The 22,056-nt window shown below is 41.1% G+C and overlaps 1 protein-coding gene across 1 annotated transcript in view; it reads right to left on the minus strand.

Annotated features, from left to right (window-relative positions):
* Positions 1 to 282: 282 nt before the first annotated feature.
* LOC148509203 (acyl-CoA dehydrogenase family member 11-like) overlaps positions 283 to 22,056 on the minus strand; it is a 34,058-nt gene continuing 12,284 nt past the window's right edge. Inside the window, exons 3-15 of the mRNA XM_088443541.1 lie at positions 20,131 to 20,363; positions 15,174 to 15,273; positions 14,350 to 14,467; positions 14,122 to 14,264; positions 13,710 to 13,859; positions 12,910 to 13,004; positions 9,894 to 9,993; positions 8,122 to 8,262; positions 7,946 to 8,038; positions 7,754 to 7,861; positions 7,294 to 7,465; positions 3,596 to 3,665; positions 283 to 3,497 (exon numbers count right to left, since the gene is read on the minus strand). Coding sequence (XP_088299667.1) covers positions 3,371 to 3,497; positions 3,596 to 3,665; positions 7,294 to 7,465; positions 7,754 to 7,861; positions 7,946 to 8,038; positions 8,122 to 8,262; positions 9,894 to 9,993; positions 12,910 to 13,004; positions 13,710 to 13,859; positions 14,122 to 14,264; positions 14,350 to 14,467; positions 15,174 to 15,273; positions 20,131 to 20,363 — 1,650 coding nt within the window. The 3' untranslated portion in view covers positions 283 to 3,370. The remainder of the gene's footprint in view (positions 3,498 to 3,595; positions 3,666 to 7,293; positions 7,466 to 7,753; positions 7,862 to 7,945; positions 8,039 to 8,121; positions 8,263 to 9,893; positions 9,994 to 12,909; positions 13,005 to 13,709; positions 13,860 to 14,121; positions 14,265 to 14,349; positions 14,468 to 15,173; positions 15,274 to 20,130; positions 20,364 to 22,056) is intronic.

Below are 22,056 nucleotides of genomic sequence, written 5' to 3' on the forward strand. Positions count from 1 at the left end.
ATACCCTGTCTCCTAGTGTGATACACAGCTTTCTCCTCCCTTCTCTCCCAGCTGACACTCCTGTTCCCCATCCTAGCCTATTCAATATTAAGGAGCTGGATGTCATCTAATTTGTCCAGCTACATGTGAGGCAAAAATGGATATTGATCCTGTGTTTTGGTCAGCTTTGGTGTTCCCTCATTAATCATTTGTGTGTGAGTACGCATGTAGCCATAAACACACAGTGTATTTGCTCTATTTATCTGCAACTATCCATGTAAATGTAAATCATAGTTCTTGTGGTAGCTTTAGTCACATCATTTATTTCTTAGAATGCTTGTTGCAAATAAGGGACAATGAACAGATTACATGAAGTAAAGGTTCTCTGACCAAGCAGAGACGTAAGGCACAATATATCATACAAATATAATATGCAGTATAAATGTAGCATTATTCAAATTATAAACAATATCATTCAACCTGCTGTGGATGAGGAAAATGGAAGTCCGCTTGGAGGTGTGTTCTCTTTATAAAGCCCTTATATGACAATCATTTCTCGCCCAACTCATGACAAGTCTGGTTCTGTGTCACTGTGTACTTGTCTTATGCTCATTACTGGAAATATATACCCCAATGACTGTATGTTATCACTTGAGGATCATGCATTACAGCACTCAAATACAACAGTTGTGGTTAATCAGAAATCTCTATGGTAGCAGACAAGACAACACACAGGCATGAGTCCAGATGACATGTCAGGTAGCCTGGCGCATCTGCGTGAGCTTCCAGTATACAGCCGTTATAAAATGTATTCACCCCCTTTGGCATTTTTTGATATTTCATTTATTTTACCAAAATTAATTTTTGGGGGGAATTTTTACCACTGATCAACTCAAAATACTCAGCAATGTCAAACGACTTACTTTTTATTTTACAAAATTAACACAGATTATAAATGATTACATATACATATATTACATATGATTACATATGTATGCTTCCTCCCCTTTGTTTAAATACCTGGTAGAGGCACCTGCATTGCATTGACAGCTGTTAGTCTCCAGCAAATATGTACATTTGGACACTTCATATATAGCCATTATTTTTTGCAACTGTGCTAGAGCTCTATACGTTTGGAGATCATCAATTTTAAAATCATTGCACTCGCAGATTTACAATTGCCATCATTTTAAGGGCTCGATCCAATTGCGAGTTTGCAAATGCAAGTTTATTTCATGAAACTTGCACACTTCACACATGCACACACCCGAGAAACGAGCAATCCAATTAGAAATGTCAATTTGCGCTACTCGCAGTGATGGTGTGTAAATTTTGTACAAAAACCGAACTGGGAGAAGAGCATGAAAAAGTAGAGAAACCCCCCTGACCCCCAAAAATTGTCAACTGCGACAGCAGGACCATATAGAAGTTTGTTAGTGGCCATGAGGAAAGTTACTGGAGGTTCTTAAAAAGTATTAAATATCTGTGTTTTGCAATTTTTATTAACGGATGAATAATGAAAGCAAGCAAGTGTTTTTCATCAAATTAAAGTCTTTCCAGCATTTTTAGGTACAGGAAAATGTACACACAGTAATGCCCCTTACACATTATGCCACACAGTAATGCCCTTTACAAATGATGCCACACAGTTATGCCCTCTACAAAATTTGTAGTACAAATGATGCCACCCGATATAAATGCCCCTTACTCATTATGCCACATAGTAATGCACCACGTCGCTGTCATTTCAAATCTGGTGCTTGCTCGCGAGCCAATCAGGAGCTGCTGCTGCTACAGTGGCTCCTGATTGGCGGCCGGTCTGCGAGTTCCAACTGGCTCGCAGACAGTGCCATATTTGTCTTTACATCCATGGACGTCTGCTGGCGAGCGACACAGCAGGGCTTGGTGCTTGAAGTGCTGGTGTACCATATCGTTGTATACCGGCACACTTCGAGCACTGGTTTTATGGCATTACAGAGTATCCTGTGTTGATTGCTGGTAAGACTTTCTTAATAAATCCTTTCGACGCTCTGATGTAAAAAAAATAAATAAATAAAAAGGATTGAATTTTTTTTAATATTCACTGTAAATATTTCACTGTCCAGTATTTGCTGTTTTAAGTGCAGTCTGCTGAATTAATTGAATTAAACTTTTAATTATTTCTCAACCCCAGAAAATCTAACCTGGTACCAAAACATTTCTTAAAGTAGCTACTACCCCTTTCACACCAAACTTTTAACCTGGGTTATTGCTGGGGCAATCAAGGTCCAGGTTTGTTGTGAAAGGGTCAACTTGGTTTGTGTTACCTGGGAATCCAACCCTGGTAGCTACCAGGGTCGAACCCGGCACTGACCCAGGTAATGGTGCTATGTGAAAGGGCAACCTGGGTCATTTGATCTAAAATGAGTTGATTGGTGGCTGTGAAGTAGTCACCACCCACTTTTTATGACCTCATCTTTCTGAGCCTGAAAAATGTCCATTTGTAATGACACACACAAGTGTTGCAGGGTTGACGCGGATAAAGTGTGAACAAGGTCGTACCTGGGAATAACCTGAGTCCAAGGTGCAGTGTGAAAGGGGTCTAAGCCACTTGTGACACAGGTCGGACCTAGCATTTTGGTGTGAAAGGGATATAAGTAATCCTTTTTTATGTTATTTATAGTTTTGGATTAATATTTTGTATCAATCAGTCTTATCAGCACATTTGCACTAATATTAGTTTATGTAATTCCTGCACTGTGTGCTCACCGGCACAGCACATTATTAACAAGGAGGTATGATGCACCCATAATACAAAACCATGTAGCTTTTAAGTGGGAAATTTATCAAATCTTCTAAAAAGGACAAGTGGAGAAGTTGCCTAAAGCAACCAATCAGCTCGTAGCTATAATTTATCAAGTGCATTCTATAAAATGATAGGTAGCAGCGGATCAGTAACTTTTCCACCTGTCCTCTATTGAAGGATTGATACATCTCCCCCCAAGTAGCCTATTTTTGTTCTTTCAGGACAGGAATACCACTTTATAGCACAGGTTCCTAAACTCTTTCAGGGATAGATCGATCGATCTAATACATCTAAATCTAATATGGGTGTCACCTTTCACAACCAGTTCAAGTTTTTATAATGTCATTAATAATGACATTTTAGAAAAAAAATGGGCCTGTCTCTTTTTCCCAATCTTCTTAATTATGTATGCAGCGTTAAATTAATGGTGGCTATAACAATATTAAAGTTATGAAAATTATCAAATTAGATGCTTCTAGAAAATAAAATTAATCTGTTTATAACTAGATTAATTGGTATAGCACACTAGTTATCATATAGATCAATGCGTATATTGTCTAAAAATTAATCAGGTATTCCATATAAACTGAATGGAATTAAAATGTCCTATAGTTTCCCCAATAACAGGGGACTTTTTTCATACACTAGCTGTTTGTCCATGGATGCTGCATGTGAATCATAGCACCCAGAAGCTTCAGCCTTACTCACAGGACACAGCTCCTGTTCACTCCATCTGGAAGAGACCAAAGACACAGATTACAATTACTTCTGATCACATTTCTCTACTGCTTCTAGATCTGCTTTAAGAGTTGATGAGTTCTACATAATTACCGTTGAGCACAATATGCCGATGTTGCATCTGTTGCCCCTGCCCATGCAGCATGGTCCACTAAGAGAGAACCTAAAAGGACATATCATTAATGTGAGACATCTGGAAGCACAGCTGCAAATATATATGATTTAAAATACTATTGCACACATCTGGGGTATAGAGCTTTACTCAACACATGGAGGCAGGGTCCGGAAACTAAAGAAAAATACAGCAAAAGTGATTAGACACACAAACGGTAATGATTGGTTTACATTAAGGTATTAATTGCAGGCAAAGCACCTTCATTTTTTTGACAATAGGTAATGTTTGTGTTGGTGAAATATTAATAAGCCTAGCAAATACTGTTCCATGATGTGGCCACTAGGGACACGCACTATCTTTTGGCTGATATTTCATTTAATTTGGCTCAATTAAGATTTTAGATCATGTGAAATAAGGACATAGGGCCTGATTCAGACCCACTCGCAAGCGGCTGTCCGCTCGCAAGTGGGTCGATGTTGTGCACTGCGCATGCGCACGACGGCGGGAGCTCCGTCGTGCGCATGCGCCAGACGCGACGAGCGAAGGAAAGTCCTTCGCACGTTGTGTCTGATCAAAGGGGGCGTGCTGTCGATGTTGATTGACAGCACGCCCCCTTTGGTGGGCGTGCCTCCCTGACAGGGGCGTTCCCAAGGGAACGCCTACCGTCAGAAGCCGGCCCACTGACATCACTAGTGATGTCAGTGGGAGTGATTTTGGCTCTGATAGAGCCAAAATTACTCCGGGCCTTGCGGTTGAAAACCTCAACCGCAGGCTCCGGCTCGCAGTTTCGATGGTCGCGATGGTCACGACCATCAAACTGCACGCTCGTATAGGCTGTGGGTGGTGACCCACAGCTATACGAGCGTCCAGGAGGACGCTCCAGAATTATGGAGGGCGGCCCTCATTCAGAGCGTGCGCTCTGCTCAGAGCGTACGGCTCTGAATGAGGGCCATAGTTCCATAGCACAAGCACTAAAACATTGAATGTGGAGAATGACTGGTCCCAGATTTTACTGATCATTTAACAAAAAATATAACCTTATTTAGAAATAGTCCATGAAAAGGTCCAGCACACCCAAGTAGTAGTGGTGTAGCTCTGGCCGATGCCCTCACAAACAATGGTGATAGTAGCTAAACGGTGCGGAACTCAGCTCAATAAATAGACATACACAAACGATAATTCAACGTTTCAGTGTTCTTGACATGATCATCAGGATACCATGTATCCTGATGATAGTGTCAAGAACACAAACGTTGAATTATCGTTTGTGTATGTCTATTTATTGAGTGAGTGACGCACCATTTATCTACTTGTTTAGAAATACAGTACATATTATTATATCCAGGGGCGGAACTACCGGTGGTGCAGCCGATGTACTACACCGGGGCCCGCTGCAATATAGGGGTCCACACTGCCTGTATGGCAGGTACAGTGCAGCTGCTTGCCGGGCAGTCATCAAGGCTGTGACTGACCCTGCCGGCAGCTACACGCAGGGGACCGGAGCAAAGTGCAGTCAGGCTCAGCACTGCAGTGCACTACTGGGTAATAAATCCCAGTAGTCTCTGTAGTGGGGTCAGATGAGCATGTGCTGAGCTCTGATTGGAAGAGCCCATCACATGCTCCTCTGATCCAGCAGCAGCGCAGCCTCATGGGTGTGACTCATTGTAAGGCTGTGACTGCTGCTCTGCTGGCTGCCTGTGGGTGCTGCTGGTGAGTGCACTGTGTGGGCACTACAGTGTGGTATAATGTGTCGGGCACCCACTGCATCTCCCTGTCACCCCTCCCTCTCACCCACTGCTTTTCCCTGTCATTACTGCCTGTCACCTCTACCCAGGGACAACAGGTCGACATGTACAAAAGGTAGACATGAAAATGGTCAACATGTTTTTTTGGGGTTGTTTTCTAACCCTAATCTTCACCCTAACCCTCCCCTTGGTGCCTAACCATCGGGGTAGGTGCCTGACCCTGACCGTCCCTTTTAGTGCCTAACCCTAACCCCCCGGTAAGTGCCTAACCCTATAAAAAAAAAAAAAAAAAAAGTATCGACCATTTGCATGTAGACCTTTTTGTCCCTGTTGACCTATTGCCTGTCTAACATCTTGTGTCTGTCAAGAAATTGTCTACCTTTTTACCGTAGATATTTAGACCGGATACCATAATGTGGTACTACTGTAAATAGTTATTGTACGAGGGGTGGGCAATAAGTCTCTGGATGTGCAGTGCATAGGTAGAGTAGACACAATCTGACTGGTTGTGAAATGTAATCTCTGACTAAAGTTCTTGTGAAATTTCAGGGCACAGAATCGTATATAAGTACTGCACACCGAAGTCAGCTTGTTCACTTCCTTCACAAACTCATTATGTAGCTCAACAGAGGCCACTGGAGAGCCATGATCTTTTACAACTACAAGAGTGGTCTGCGACAGCAAGAGAGTTTTGACCGACCTGCTTTTGGCGAGGAAACCCCGTGCCGAACCACTGTGTTTGAGTGGAATTCGCAGAATTTCGGAGCTGGAGATGGTTACCGGAAGACTAGGAGCGCTGCAGCTGAGCTGTGACTGCCATTACCGAGGATAATGTTGCTGCCGTGCAGGCCATAGTTGAGGTGGACACCATGGTGACTGTGGCCCAGTTAGAGAAGGAGATGGGCATCTCATCGGGATCCATCCACTTGATACTCCACGAAAAGCTTGGCCTGAGCAGTTTCTGAGCGCTGGGTGCCCCATCAGCTGACTCACAGGCAGAAGGAGGCTAGGATGACTTGATGTGGCAACATGCTGGCCAAGCTTGATGGTGGTTGCTTCAACTCTGGCTGGGAAATCATCAGTGGCAATGAATTTTGGATCTACAGTTTCAGCCTCGAGTCCAAACAACAATCGGCCCAGTGGACCCCAGTTGGAGGTGCGCCACCACAGAAGTTCCGACGTGGGCGCAGCGTGGCCAAGCAGATGGTGACTGTTTCTGTGGCCAGGACTGGTCATGCAGCTACTGTATCACTCATGCAACAGTGCACTGTCACTGGGGACTGGTACGCCAACCAATGCCTGCCGCGAAATGCTGGAAGCTATTTCCAGGGGCAGTCCAAGAACTCGCACTCGTGGTGCCTTTCTCCATCATGACAATTCACCTGCCCACAAGTCCAGGACAGTGGAGGATTTCCTGGCCCATGAATGCATCCAGGAGCTTGTTCATCCACCGTACAGTCTAGTCCTGGCCACCTAGAACTTCTTTGTGTTCCCACAAATCAAGCACAAGATGCATGGTATACGTTTTGAGTCACTGGAAGCTGCAGTGGAGACCTTCATCCAGCATGTAGAAGACTTACCTGCTTCGGACTGGTCCAGCTGCTTCACCGAATGGTTTGAGCACATGCAACTTTGCATAGACTCCTCTGGTGAATACTTTGAAAAAATGTATTGTTCACTTTGTAAATATAATACTTTTTGTGCATCCGGATACTTATTGCACACACCTCGTACGTTGTGAATTTTGTTGTCTATCTCTGCATTGGTTTTAGAACAAACGTAATTGCAGAAAATCATTTCCGACTTCTGTGTTGCTAACTAGATGCTGTGATATGACTGAATTAGTATGTTTCAGAGCTACAATTTGTACATAATCAGATGATACCATGCATTACTACATGCCTGGCTAAATCAGTTGTCTTTATAGTTACCTATGTAGATTTTAGCCAGGCTGTAAGAGAAGTCTCTTGCAGCCAGTGCCATGAAGCTGCTTCCTCTCTCTCCAGCCTGCTGTGTGAAGGCTCTTAGCTGCTGTAGAGCTTGCAATAAACGCGAAATAGGCCGAGACAAGCTAGGAACGTTAGAGGAGGCTTCCAGCTTTTCCTGTAAATAAATAAAGCTACTCCTTAGAACACCAATATGTAATCAGTATTCTTTGACAGTGAAGTCGAGACATAATTATAAGTAATAGGCATAATTAATACAAGGCACTATAACAATGTGACTAGCTCACAACACTCCTTTTTGTTTATGACCGTAAATGATAAGTCAGTGACAGACTGTTCATTGTACACAAAGTGGAAGGCCTTTTAACAACTACATGGGCTGCCACCAGCTGTGAGAGTTGGTGAACTTGATTTATCACTTACGAGCTGAAATGTGACTGTTTACCTGAGTGACAGAGAAGAATGCACTCAAAACCTGTCCCTGGCTCTTGGTGACTGAACGTAGGACATCTAGAGATAAGATGTTGGTTGTTCCTTCCCAGATTGTGAGTACCTAGGACAACAGTAATACAATATGGTTAAAGCACACTATACTCCCGGTCCCTATTTATACACTGTCTCTATAGTCAGCTCTTACCTGTGCATCTCTGAGCATAGCTGGCAAACCTGTGTCCTCCATGTAACCCTGCCCTCCGAAGCATTCCAGCCCTTCTGATAAAACCGCAACAGCCTACAGTGTAAATAGAGCTAAATGAGAAAATGTATTTCCCAGATCATTGAGCAGAATGGGACGATCTATATGGCTTAGTGTACCTGCTTCCCAGTGTAAAGCTTGGCAATGGGCGTAAGTAGTCGGAGTAAGTGCTGGTCCTGCTCTGTTGCCATATTAGTTTCTTCCAACCCCAACAAGCGTGAAACCTCCATTAAGAGAAGAAAAGCTCCGCGTGCCTCTACCTAAGAGAATCATGTACAACAAAATACTCACAGTAAAGGTATATAAAGGTTGTCTATCACCCCCAGGAGATCTGCAGCAATATTTGGAGGCAATATATGTTTTCGTTACTGTACAGAAATCCTAACAAGATATGTTACTGGTAGAATCCATATAATATTTCCTAGGCAATTTTTAGGAAAAAAAAAAGTAATTACGCACTTGAGAGAGAAATATATTACATAACTTTACTTCATTATTAGAATATTAGTTAATGCAACTAATATTTTAATTATCAATGGATAAAAGTTATGACACCAGTGAATCATAACTGTTGACCAATTTTTCTTCTTTAGATACAATTTTATTGAAATAAAACATGTCACTAGATAAATAATCTTCCCAGTTTCCTCTTCTCTGTGCTGGAGAGATTTCTCTCATAGAGGGGATTTCCTTCATATTTGCTGGTCCTGGCCGGGGATAGCACCCTACAAGTTAGAAGTGGAAAAGCTCCTGGAAGATGCCCATTCCGTGGCTCAATATAATAAGGATAGGCTCGCATCTTACATCACTCAGACGGCCAGGGGCCTGGTACCTAAATACTGGAAACATTCATTAGCCCCACACATGTTGCCAGTCAGGAAGAAGATCTGGTTTATAGCTTATAGGGAAAGGAGTATTCATTATTAGGGGGGCAATGTAAACAAATATGGGCGCCCTTGCTCAGTAGATCCCTCCCATTTGTTTGACTTCCCCAGCATATGCTGATACAGGCTTTGCCTGGATGTTACAGTTACTAAGAGAACATTACAGTTGTCATCTACACCTTATTGGAAGGATGTGTGTTTTGTATTTTCTTTGTTAAAAGTATCATACAGGATATACTGTGCATATTGTTATAGTCTTTGTTGTCCACATCTGCATTGGCCCCTACAGTAAGTGTGTGTGGTGAGAGCTGTATCAAAGTGGTTTATTATGCAATTTTAAAACACAATCTGCATTATTTATTAATCTGTGACTGGTTAAAGCAAATGTGTGGTGGTTTTAGTAGTGGCAAATCACATTGGGTTTACCGCAGTCCACACGTTTACAAAAACATATCATGCAAATTCATTCGCTCACCGACTTAACTCTTTGTGATGAGCTTGATTTTGACTCTCATGCATTTGTGAGTCCCATAGGCTGGGTGCAAGTGTGTGTGTTGATGATGATGGCTGTTATGTCTGAGCTCTGGAATTATCTGTATGCTATATTTAAGGTTGTACAGACAATGATTTGTGCTTAAAATTATATTTGCTGCTACTTTCTGGCCACATTTTAGTGATCAACCTTCAGATGCCAAGGCACTTTTTGTATGAATAGATGGTCACAAAATTTGCATTGTAGTTTTCAGTTGGCCAGTTAATAAAAATGTTGTGGCTTTTTGTGCAGTTTTTACTAAGATAAATTACACTGTTTTTGAAATAGACAAAAAAAGATGCAATTGCAGTTGAAGTGTTGCACTCATATAGCTACATAATTTTTCACATCGGACAAAACATCGGCACAACCCTCCAAGCAGTGAAAGAGGTAATGGTAATGACCTAGCTCAGAAACTCTTTGTCAGTATCACTAATATTGTAAAGTTTGACTAAAAACAAGAAAGAGCACTCACCTCCATTCGTGCCAAGGTCTGCATATGCAGGGGGTGGTCCTTTATCAGCTCGCCAAATACAACTCGTTTGGATGCATATTCCCTTGCCAAACTTATTATTCTGGATTGAAGGTGAAAATTAGAAATCGGTTATCTAATGGATGATAGTTTTCAAGAAAAAGGTATCCGCACACACCCTTATTTAAATAATGTCTTTCCCCAATATTAGAATTTGACTTCAATATATAGTTGCTATAAGGGAGGTGCACCCAGGAATAAGAACAATCACAGTTAAAGCAAAAAGACAAAGTATTCCTGTGTTGGGTCACTCAGACTAAACCCGTTCCATATTGTATAATAATAGTGACCCTTAGAAATTATAAAACATAACTTTTATTAATGATAAAAAGAAAGTTATACCATGACAGGCTGTGGTCCCAGACTGCAGCCCTATTCCACACTTAGGAACACTACCCCTCAACACATACAGATAAAAATATAAATGGTCCAGTGGGCGCTGTCCTTGTATTCTAATCCAAGATATAATAGAGTTTCCCCCTCTCGGAAATAAAAAATAAAAAAACAAGGTCTATGGGTTAACCCAATATACTGTGGATGATGTTCAATAGAACCAGTTGATCTGTACTTAACTCACCTAATACAGGTGAGATACGTTCATCAAAAGGTATCTTTAGTTACTCCTCCTTACTGCAAGCGGTATGGGTATTATACACAAATGTCCCCCTCAGAGAAATTAACTAAATATGTTCCTCAAAAGGTATCTTTATGTATCCCAGTCTGATCAGCTTAACAAGCTCCCATATTCCAGATGGCTAGCCATAGATACCATGCAAGGTTTCCGGTAATCATGATGTATTTAGAACGTAGTATTCCACGTATGGTACGGATAGTGTCCCATAGAATTCAGATTATTAATGATTTTTTTTTTTCCATAAAACTGATATTTAATTCCACAAAAATACATCCAAAAATTACCAAAAAATGTTAAAAAGAAGTACAAAATATACAAATAATAGGGTCCTCCAAGCAAATATGGTCATGCAGGTATCTCCTATCCCTCTCACCAGGACTGAGTAGGAGTCAGAAAAATCCTGTCAGTTGGAAAAACATGTATCCATACAGATGGAGAATCCCTTACCATCAACGCGTTTCGGACCAATGGGGTCCTTCCTCAGGGTGTACAGGGATCATCCATATGCTGACTTGTATACCTGTCCTATACATCATGTAATTAAGCATAGAGAGGAGTCGGCAAATAGTATCCAGAAAACCTGGATTAGCTCCATCACTCTTATCCTTATCACATCCTCACATAAGCTGGTCATAATACACAATAACATACTCTAAACCTTAGTCCCTATGCTAACAAACATGCATTAACATAAAACAACTTATTCTACAATGCATATAGAAAGTTCATGGGAAATTCCAGTCCTTATTTCTTAGCTGACCGCAATATGAAATCATAATAGTGTCATCCAGCAGGAAAATCATCCACGTGTATGACCGGATGTTCTGGGTGCTGCATCTCCAACAAGGCCCCTTCCAGCAAAACACGGGGTCTCCACATTTCCAGTGGTTCCTGTTCTGCCGCTAGTCGGAAGTGGTCATCTAATAACTTCCGGAAATGAAAACGCCAATCGGAGCCTCAAGCCTCTAGTGTCTTTCTCCGGTGGCCATTTTGTGTTGGTCCAAATTTTAACTTAGTTCCTATTCCAAATTTAGACGTCCATCTTAAAGATGTCGATCATTATCGGGTACATACGGGGGATATAATAAAGATGGCTAATATCACATTGATGTGCTAGTTTGAAATGTGCAGAAACATTGTGTCATAAGGCCCTTTTTAATGTTCCTTGCATGTTCTGCAAGTCGCTCCTTCAACATTCGAGTGGTTTTTCCAACATATTGGTAACCACAAAAGCATTCCAATAAATATATGCAGTATTTACTGCCGCAGGTGATAAACTGATCAATCTCAAAGATTCTGCCTGTTCGTCTGGACTTAAACTGAGTAAATTTAGTCTCCTTACTTTTACATAATTTACATAAACTACAGCAGCCACAACGAAAAAACCCTTTAGTTAGTATATTCCCTCCTATTTCTGGGGTATTGATGGCACTCCTTACTAAACGATCTTTAAGGTTTCGTGCTTTAGGGTACACAAACTTGGGGTGAACATCTATATGCCCCCGTAATAAGGGGTCATGGGTGAGTACACCCCAGTGTTTTTTAATAACTTTCTCAAATTGTCTAAATTGGCTATTGAATAGAGTCACAAACAGAATTTTTCTTTTTTCTCCCAAAATGCCTTCATCCTTTTTTGTATTAGACAATGCTCTGGATCTATCCATTTTTTGCTCCACCACTATTTCCATGTCATAACCTTTTTGTGTGTATGAATATATGGGGTAGATGCAGGCCTGCACAACGTGTTATATAAAATATATTTAAATGACATATCCCTTATCTTAAACATTAGGTGTATATGAGAAACAGATGTATTATGATTATTACGTCTCATATTGAAAAATAAACAGGCTCCTGACGGGGGAGCAATATATGACACCTAACCATTAAATGTTAGTGGATTAACAGCATAATCACATAGTGAATAGCATTCGGAGATACAGAATATATTGGAGCTTATGTATTAAATTAACAAGGACCTTAAGTAATAACTACCACCTAAAGAGTACATTCAAATATATTATAGTGTGATAAATAAGATTGGATTGAAAGCACAAGGATTAAAGGTGTGGAGAAATAATTGTGGATAACACAGAAGTTTTATTTCTTCACATGAATTTTATTATAATATAAAAATACAAAAATATTTGTGGTTTTATTTCCTCTGATTTAATAAAAGTTATGTTTTATCATTTCTAAGGGTCACTATTAGATACAATATGGAACAGGTTTAGTCTGTCAGTGCCCCAACACAGGAATACTTTGTCTTTTTGCTTTAACTGAAATCTATTGGACGATAGACAGAAAAATAAATAATGACATTACCTTCTCATGCCAGCTGCTGCAGCGATGGTATTGTGAATGCGAGTAATTGTTAACATGCTGGCGATTGAAGCAACACCGCGACCTTCAGGCGAAATCTTAAGTTACAAAAAATAAGTTTTAAGAAATACACTTGTGTGCGCCATATTCCTGTTCACCGTACAATGTATACCAGTACACCCTGTATGTATGTATGTCTGTTCTATCTATCTATTACAAAGACCACATAGCACAAAATAAGCATGTAAAGTGCCTAATTTAAGTATTGTTATTCATAATATTAAGATCACTATATTATGAAGATTTAGTTACTCTACCACAGACTGGAAGAACATGGAAGTAGCAATTTTCAGGAAGAGCAAACCAGAATGAGGTCAGTAGGATCTGGAATCTGCCTGTTTATATAATCACTCCCTAATCACACAATGTTTTGGCATAGTGGTTAATACTGCTGTTTCAGTGCTGGGGCCTAGTGTCTGACTCCAGCCATGGTGCTATCTAATCTTTTATATCTTCCCTTATTTACATGGGTTTCCTGTGGGTGCTCCGATTTCCTTGTACGGTCCAAACAAAGTTAATGGTCCAATCACAGTGTGGCTCCTGACAAAACCATTGAGAAAATTTGTAATATAAAAACATCCTTTTCTCACATGTAATTATGACCTGTAAAATGTAGACATCCTACATATATTCACATTTCAACTGACAGTAAATTTATTCTGGATGTATATGGTTATGCTACACAATGCCTTTACTAGTCCTTGTACAGAAAATATGTGCCATATTAAATCAAGCACAGTTACCTGCAGAGCTTTAACCCCATCCAGCAACAGTTCTGCTGTTGGCACCTGCCGAGTGCCCAATTTATCTTTAAGCCTCTGAACCTCAATTCCATTCAGCCGCCCTTCAGCATCACGGACTTCCAAGTAGAAGAGCGACAACCCTTTAGTGCCCTGCAAAGAGCACGAAGACTGAATAACATCTCAATGGCTGGAGAGCTGCTCATTTCAGCATTCCATGATATATTACAGCATGCTATTTAATACATCTTTACAGGGGTTTAGAGCAACATAGTGTAGAATTAGTCATTACATAAATAAGCAATAAAACTAATTTATGCCTTTTTAAAGGATATCCTGTGAATAGTAAACGGGAAGACAGATATTAGTCAAGACTGCTAGACTAGCTTCAGCGTAACACATCTTCCAAACGTACCTGCACTGTGTGTCCTTGTGCATCAACCACTCTGCCTAGAGTCAGACTCATATCAGAGTCTGTGGCTGATGTAAACCACTTGTATCCATATAGCTTGTAAGTACCATCTGCTTGGGCTTGAGCCACAGTCTCCGTGCCATGTGCTTGCAGTGAAAACAAAGTAGAAACTTATGTTTATGTCTTAATTTACACCTCTATTAATAAGGCAGTAAATAGTTTGTCACCTACCCACATCTGATCCTCCTCTACGTTCTGTCATCCACTGTCCAGATGTCCAAAAACTGCTCGGGTCTCGGGATGTGAGGTGTCTGAAAGCACCCTGAACAGCAGCTGGGGTACCATGTGCCTGTCAATGGAAAGTGCTAAAACAAATTTGGATCTTCATTGGTTACTTAATTGAATCTGTTCTAAACTCCTGTAACAGTATGCGCTACACGTTGTCCGCTTGCAATGATACAAGCAGCCATCTGGTCAATCGACTCAAAAATGAAACCGATGGATCTCTTTTGACTTGGTCACACACATTTGTGGCTAAATAAAATTATTATCTGGTTACTCGACTCGTGTATTATAGGACTCATCTCTCCTCAGGATACCTGGTGACATTTAGCATTAGCTACTATGGGGGAGAATTCAATTGAACGCGATGTTGAATAGCGTCGGGAATGAATGCCCAGAGCTATTCAAATGGCCGCACTGTACACCCCCGACTAGAGGATTTCTGCTCACATCCTCCCGAGGTGTGAGCAGAAATCCGGCAGAACACCTGACATTAGGCGCGGTAAACTGCATCTCCCGACTTAAGTGCCAGGTGCAATGAGGACAATTGAATAGCTCCGGGCAATCATTCACGCCGCTATTCAACATCACATTCAATTTAATTTCCCCCATAGTAATTAGAAAGTGCTAATAATGGCTACATCACATTTGATTCATGCAAATGGAAGTAAGCATTAAATCAGTGATCATACATATGCTATATATTTTTAAACAACAGAAACTGAAAGTAAAGCATCATCTAGAAATACCATGTGCAGTCATGTTTTGCTTACCTCAATGACCTTGGCTGCACCATCAGTCATAGCTAGAGGGCAACTGAACAGGCCAGAGGATGGTGAAAAAAGATAGTTCTTAATGACCTGAACAAGGCGACTATGGAATAAACAGAGAATGGTTGAAATGTTATAATATCCCAAAGTTCATCATGAGGCATCTGAATGTGAAGATATTTGCAGATTCTCAAATGAAATGCACACCTTACTGATTGCAATAATACTGATACAAGAATAGACTAACTGACTACCAATACAAAGTCTATTAATCTTAAATGAGAAGGTCCAATAATAAAGGCTTCACTATATCAGCTTATTAATTAGTATTTCTAAGGCAGCCATTGACGACACCGGAAACACCATGATGTTTGCAGTGTCCCCCAACGCAGGGAGTCGCGGGCACTTTAAATTAACTGGAAAAAGCTTTTTGTTCCCTCCCCCACTATACTCCAGAGGCTGCCCGGGCACTTCAGTTTGGTCAAGGTGCAGGCCCTGTGCACAGCATGTTAGGCAGAGGAAGAGCATTCACACCTGGTGATGGTGGTGTCAGCAGTGGCCAGACCTAAGGTCCAGGCTATAACTGAGGTCTCACATTTCGCTAAGCATAACTGGGTGTCGAGGTAGGAATCTTCCCTTCTGCTCTCATCAGGGGAGTCATGGAACCCATGGGAAGCTTCCCATGGAGTCTCTAGCCCGCCCCATTTGGCCTCCACTTTATAGGCACTTGATGACCTGAGTGGGACTTATGCGATGACACGATCTGTGCAGGGTCACCTGCAACTCTATTTTTCCTTGGAGAGGGTTATGACTGCCACCGCCTCTTCTAGATAAAAGATGCAACAGCTACCTGCGCTTCCCCAGATGCAGGAGTTATCAGATTCTGATCTGTCCTCCCAGAAGGAAGGTGAGGTGGCAGAGGGCTCTGATTTGGACATTTCCCCAGCGCACATTAGAAATGATATGATATTTAAACTCATAAAGTAACAGTTTATTTCTCTTCTTCTGCTCAGTTAGTGGATGCGTTTTCTGAAGCATGGAACACACCTCATCCATGATTTCAGGAATTCTGCATCAAATACTGCTTAGTTCTCTTTTAATGGATGTAAAAAGCAATGTGACTGCAAACTGTGTAAATCCAGACAAGACTTTGGTGAGGCTTGAATTGGATAACTCTCCCATGTATAATCCTTATTTATATAAATTATCTATGGTAAATAGGGCAGCACAGACGGTGTAATGGTAGCATTACTGCCTCACAGCACTGAGGTCGTTGGTTCGATACCCACTACGGCCCTAACTGTGTGGAGTTTGTATATTCTCCCTGTGCTTGCGTGGGTTTCCTCCGGGTACTCCGGTTTCCTCCCACACTCCAAAAATATACTGGTAGGTTAATTGGCTCCTAACAAAATTACCCCTAGTGTGTATGTGTGTGTGCATGTGATAGGGAATATAGATTGTAAGCTCCACTGGGGCAGGGACTGATGTGAATGGCCAAATATTCTCTGTAAAAGCGCTGCGGAATATGTGTGCGCTATATAAATAACTGGTAATAATAATAAATAATAAATGTTATCTAGCTTCTTGTGTATGTAAAAATATACTGTATTATGTACTGTTTAGTGCCCTAGGAGTGTTATTTATTTGTTTTTAAAACCGGCAGCAGTCCTCTTAGAGGAGCCAACCTAAGTGTGCTGGGTACTTGCTGCCCGATGAACGATATATCGGGAGGGCAGTAAACACTGCACGATCCGTGACCGACCACCCGAGTCATTCACCGGCACCATTGACCTTGCCAGTGGTTTGCTCTGATGTCCGTGCATGCACAGACAACGGAACGATCCCGATTTCGGTCTGCGGGGGGTGCGAATAGAGGGCACACAGAAGATGATGTGCCCGATATGTCGACCCAATCCGCGAGATCAGATGACATATTGTCTAGTGTGTACCCAGCTTTAGACTGGCTGACAAAAGTAAAACTGAGTAAACACTATATGGTGGAGTACCCAGCCGACTGAACAATGCAGTGTAACGATACATCAAATGGTCTGTACTCACTGCACGATGCAGCGTAGAACAGCGCAATGTGTTGTTCCGTGCATCACCTTTTGCACCTTCCGCTGTTTACAGGAGAGAACATTCTCAATGTAGCTAATAAAACTTGTCAATGTACACCAGTGACCCATATCTTCAATGCTGGTCTTCTCTTAATGACATGATTAATTAAAGACATAAATTAAGATGGAACAAGCAGTATTTCAGGAGACAATTTGAAAAGTCACAATAAATGAGGCTGGTGCTAATAGTAGACTAGACTTTGGAGTGACAACTTTACAATGCTTCTATCTAGCCGGACCTGCAAACTAGGTGCAGAGTACACTTCTGGAGACAGTTCAAAGACTGGCATCTGTGTGCACATACAGTATATGCAAACGCAGGTGGAGAACAATCTTTACAAATCAGGCCGCTTGTAGCATAAAACTGACACTAATGCTATGCTCTTTTCTTTCACTCTATCAAAGATATCTAAAATGTATGAATTTGTGACTATTATGTTTATCTTTATACAATCTTATTCCGTAAATGTTCTGCATGTTTTTCTATGAAATATATTCAGTTACTGTTCTGTCGGTTTTATGATCGGAAACTGATTATTCTGTCATGTTCTATGATCACAAGATAAGGATTTTTTTTTTATGTGTGATAAGATGTATGTTATGACAACAAAAAATGTGACACAGAACATTAAATGGGAATTTAATGTGAACAGCTAATACCAGGACTGGGCACAGGCCAAGTCACCACTACTTCTAAAATATGCGGCCTGGTCAACGGAGTAGACTTTATTTTGTGCTGTAAACTCTTTCTATGACCTGCTAGAACACAGCACCTTCCCCATGCATCACTCAGGTATTGTTAGGGTTGATCCCTGAACTTTTGAACTCCTAATACCACAGTTATAATACAGTTTGCTATTACCATGGTCAGAGAAGCAATGTTATCAAGAAATCCTGGTCAGATAGTAACTAACACAGTAATGCGTGACCTAGACAACAGCAGTGAGTCTTATAACATGGTGTCTGAGAGTCAAAATCAGCATGTACGATCTTCAATTCATCCCAACTGAATCAGGGAGAGCAGACTGACAAGGGACAGGCATGCTGTGTGCATGTGTGATGAGCAATGGATGATGTATATAAAGAAAGCCAAGTTTGGTATAATGCGTATGTTGGCCAGCTTGTTGCATGATATATAATATTTAGGGAAATGTTATGTTGCTATTTGTTCAGTAGGACACTAGGGGCTCTATTTACTAAAGTGAGAGTTTTTAGAATTGGAGATGGTGCCCATAGCAACCAATCAGATTCTAACAATTATCTTCTAGAAGGTGCTAGTTATAAATGTTAAGTTGAATCTGATTGGTTGCTATGGGCAACATCTCCAATTCTAAAAACTCTCACTTTAGTAAATATACCGAAAGTAACTATGCAATATATTCTATAAATGGACAGTTTTGCAAAAATATATAGTATAGCCTAAGCCACAGTGGCCATGCTACATGTTTTTTGGCAGAGTGAAATTTTTAAAGAGGAGTATATCATTATTGGTAATTCAACTTAATGGTAAATTGGAATATGATGTGCAAAACTTGTCATAACTTATAAGAATGCTCTCCTGCTTATATGGTGAGTTTTGAACATCATATTTAATTTTATCATTAAGTTGAATTATCAATAATGACATGCTCTATATTTAAAAAAACAAACATATATTAACTCAAAGCCCTCTGCTGCTACATCACTATTTAAACTTTAATTTTCAATGTATGAAATCTTGGTGCTTCTTATTGTCTCTCTCCATAAGCGATGAGGTCTCAGTCCTGCTAACGGCCACCAACCACCATTGAGAGAGGAGAGCTACAGTCAAGTGGGAAAAATTTGTGGATGGAAGTTTTAGGGATCTATTTACTAAGCAGTGTTAGGAGACAGAGTGAAAAGTGATAAGTTTGTGATAAGGTGCCAGCCAATCAGCTCCCAACTGTCATTTTTCAAACACAGCCTGTGAGAAGACAGGAGCTGATTGGCTGGCACCTTATCACTTTTCACTGTCTCCTAACACTGCTTAGTAAATAGACCCCTTAGAGAGGTCGTTTGATGTTGTTAAATTTGCTGTACTCGCTATCGGCTAGGTGTCCTCCATAAGACTGTAATTTATATGTGAAGCCAGTGCAGGAACTGGCTCTCGGTTCTCTGTTCCACTCACCATCTGTTCTGAGTTATGTCAGGATGGGAGAACAGATCAGTCCCTGCAGTATATCTTGGTTGTATGTTGTCCCATGCATTATCCGTATAGAGCGGTGGTAAACCGCATTTTGTATAGATTTATCTTTATTTAGCGAATTGTCTCATGTGTAAAAATATGCATGAGACTAATGTGTGTTTTGAAAGGCATCTTGGATGCCTGTAAATGCATTAATGCAATCACTGGCATAGTCAAAATCATTAAACTGTATTTCGCTACATTTTCTGACCATTGTCGATAAATCTGTCAATCTGGCTTATAATGTACAGTTTGTAAGATGTTGCCTTATTGGAAAGTTGCTTTTTCAAACTCCACAGCTGATCGTGTCAACACTTTATTATACACATGCCGACCCACTGGGTAGGATCATGGTCATAGTAGTTATACCAATGATAGGCAACCTGATATAAATGTATACATTTAATCCAGGAGAGAGACAACTATCATGACGAAGGAAGGAGTTAGGGGCTGCAAGTAACGGCTCAAAGGGGCACATGTAGCCCATCACTGAGCTTTATGGTGCATGTAGGAAACAGCTAATATTGCTGCATTCCATTTCAGAAATACAGAGACAAAACCATCACTAACATGATGATCAAGATTAACATTTAGAATAGTAAATAACATGTGCCACTTAGTAGGGTATTGGTATATTTACCTCCAGCTGGAGTATTTTCTCTCATAAGCTTCTGCTATAAAGCCTTCTTCTGCAGAGAGTTCCTTCATTCTCTTCCAGGCTGAACAGGTAAGGATGTTATCAACCCTCCGGCCCCAGGAGTCATACTGCTGCAGCTGTGGGGGGTTTAGTTCACACTGCCGTCCAAGGTGGTCAATCTCCTCCACTAGACGTTGTCCGAAACGTTCAAGATCCTGACTAACTTCTTGGAACACCTGCACAAGATACACACTTAAAGTGAACAGTCTCCTCTCCTCTGCATGTCTGAAGAGCAGCTAAGTCATATTACTGAGCACATATAAAGAATGATCTTCTACTTTTATATGCAATCCCTTCAAAGGCAGTGGTATGACCACATAGCTGTCAGATAATATGTCAATGTCTACCATTTCTAATGGACAAACATTGAATGTTGGCGAGACATGCGATAAAGATATGCAGTAACCAACCAACACCTTAGTAATAACATTCACAAATCTATATCTAAAATATCCAATAGAAGCAACTTTCGACACAATTAAAGTGGATGATATGATTTTGAGGAGGCGCACTCGAGGACTAGTGCAACGGCAAGCCATAATAGTGATGACCATTTGCAGCCCTATCTAGCTGCTTCTGAGTGGATGATTGTCTATTGACAACTCTAGTTGATACTACTTAATGCATATTATATAAAGTTGTGTCCACCTGTTCACGTTACTTAAATTACATTTGCATTTGGGCATATAATTTTTGTGACTGTTATTTGTAAGTAATTTCATGTAAGCCAACTTGTACAGTATTTTTGGTTTAGTGATTCTGTGCGTAACATACACAGGTAGCTCACGCTTAACATTCATACACAAAATATAGAGCTCTTTCCTGGTAAATCTATCACTGCTGAGCAGAACAGGATGCATACAGGGACGGCACACACACAGGTGTTCATACCTCCCAACATTTAAACTTGTTAAGGAGGGACAGGTCGCGCGCCTCCAAAAAGGGGGCGTGGCTTTAGTAAAAAAAGGGCGTAATCTACATAAAATGGGGCGGAGCATCGCGGCTTCCCCCGTTTTCGTCACTTTGGGTGCTTGCCCAGAACTCTCCGAGATGCTGGGCAGCCCATACACAAGAGAACTCCTCCTGCACACCCGCTCCTCTGCTATGAGCAGCGGTTTGTGCTCTCCCCAACTTCCCCCCACCGCGGGACACTGGAACAGTTGGGTGGTATGGGTGTTAGGGATGGGATGGGTTGGGTACAGGATCCCGAAAGTCACAATGCTGATAGTCAAAATCTCGAAGGATTTGGTAAGTATTCTAATCTTAAACCACCCCGCAGCCTAACCATAACCCTCACCCTAGTGCCTAACCCTAATACTCGCCGTTGGAATCTGTCGGTATTGTGACCGTCGTCACTCTGATCGTCGGAATCCTGACTACATCCCCAGTCACATAGCTTGGGGAAACAGGTGTTATTTGTAGTAAAGTCGCTCTGTAAACACTGACAGCCTGATGCCGAGTTGGACACAAAGTCGCACTGCTCGCTGTTTGCATCCACAGCTGTCATCATTAATATCAGCACACACCCGCTGAATGCAAAATATTTGTCAGAAACAGGTGTCCCTTTGTTACACATGCCTCAGTATGGCATGGAAGTCTGGCTACACGCCCATGGCACTGCCATGAAACGGATGTCTTGCCTGTGTTGCCCTGGTTAGGGACTGGAGTAACTACAGTTCTAATAAACATATATATTTGACAAATCCTGAGGATGACAGGTACTTTATATGTACTGTACATATTTCATGTTCTGCACATTCCTGAGGTAAAATTTGATATTTTATGTAACTATTTTGTTTGTTGAGATGTCTTGTGTATAAATGAATGAACATTTATATAACTTTTATGTATAATATGTATTAAATACCC

This window comes from Taudactylus pleione, unplaced genomic scaffold (assembly GCF_031769625.1).
Source record: "Taudactylus pleione unplaced genomic scaffold, aTauple2 ptg000330l, whole genome shotgun sequence".
Lineage (NCBI taxonomy): Eukaryota > Metazoa > Chordata > Amphibia > Anura > Myobatrachidae > Taudactylus > Taudactylus pleione.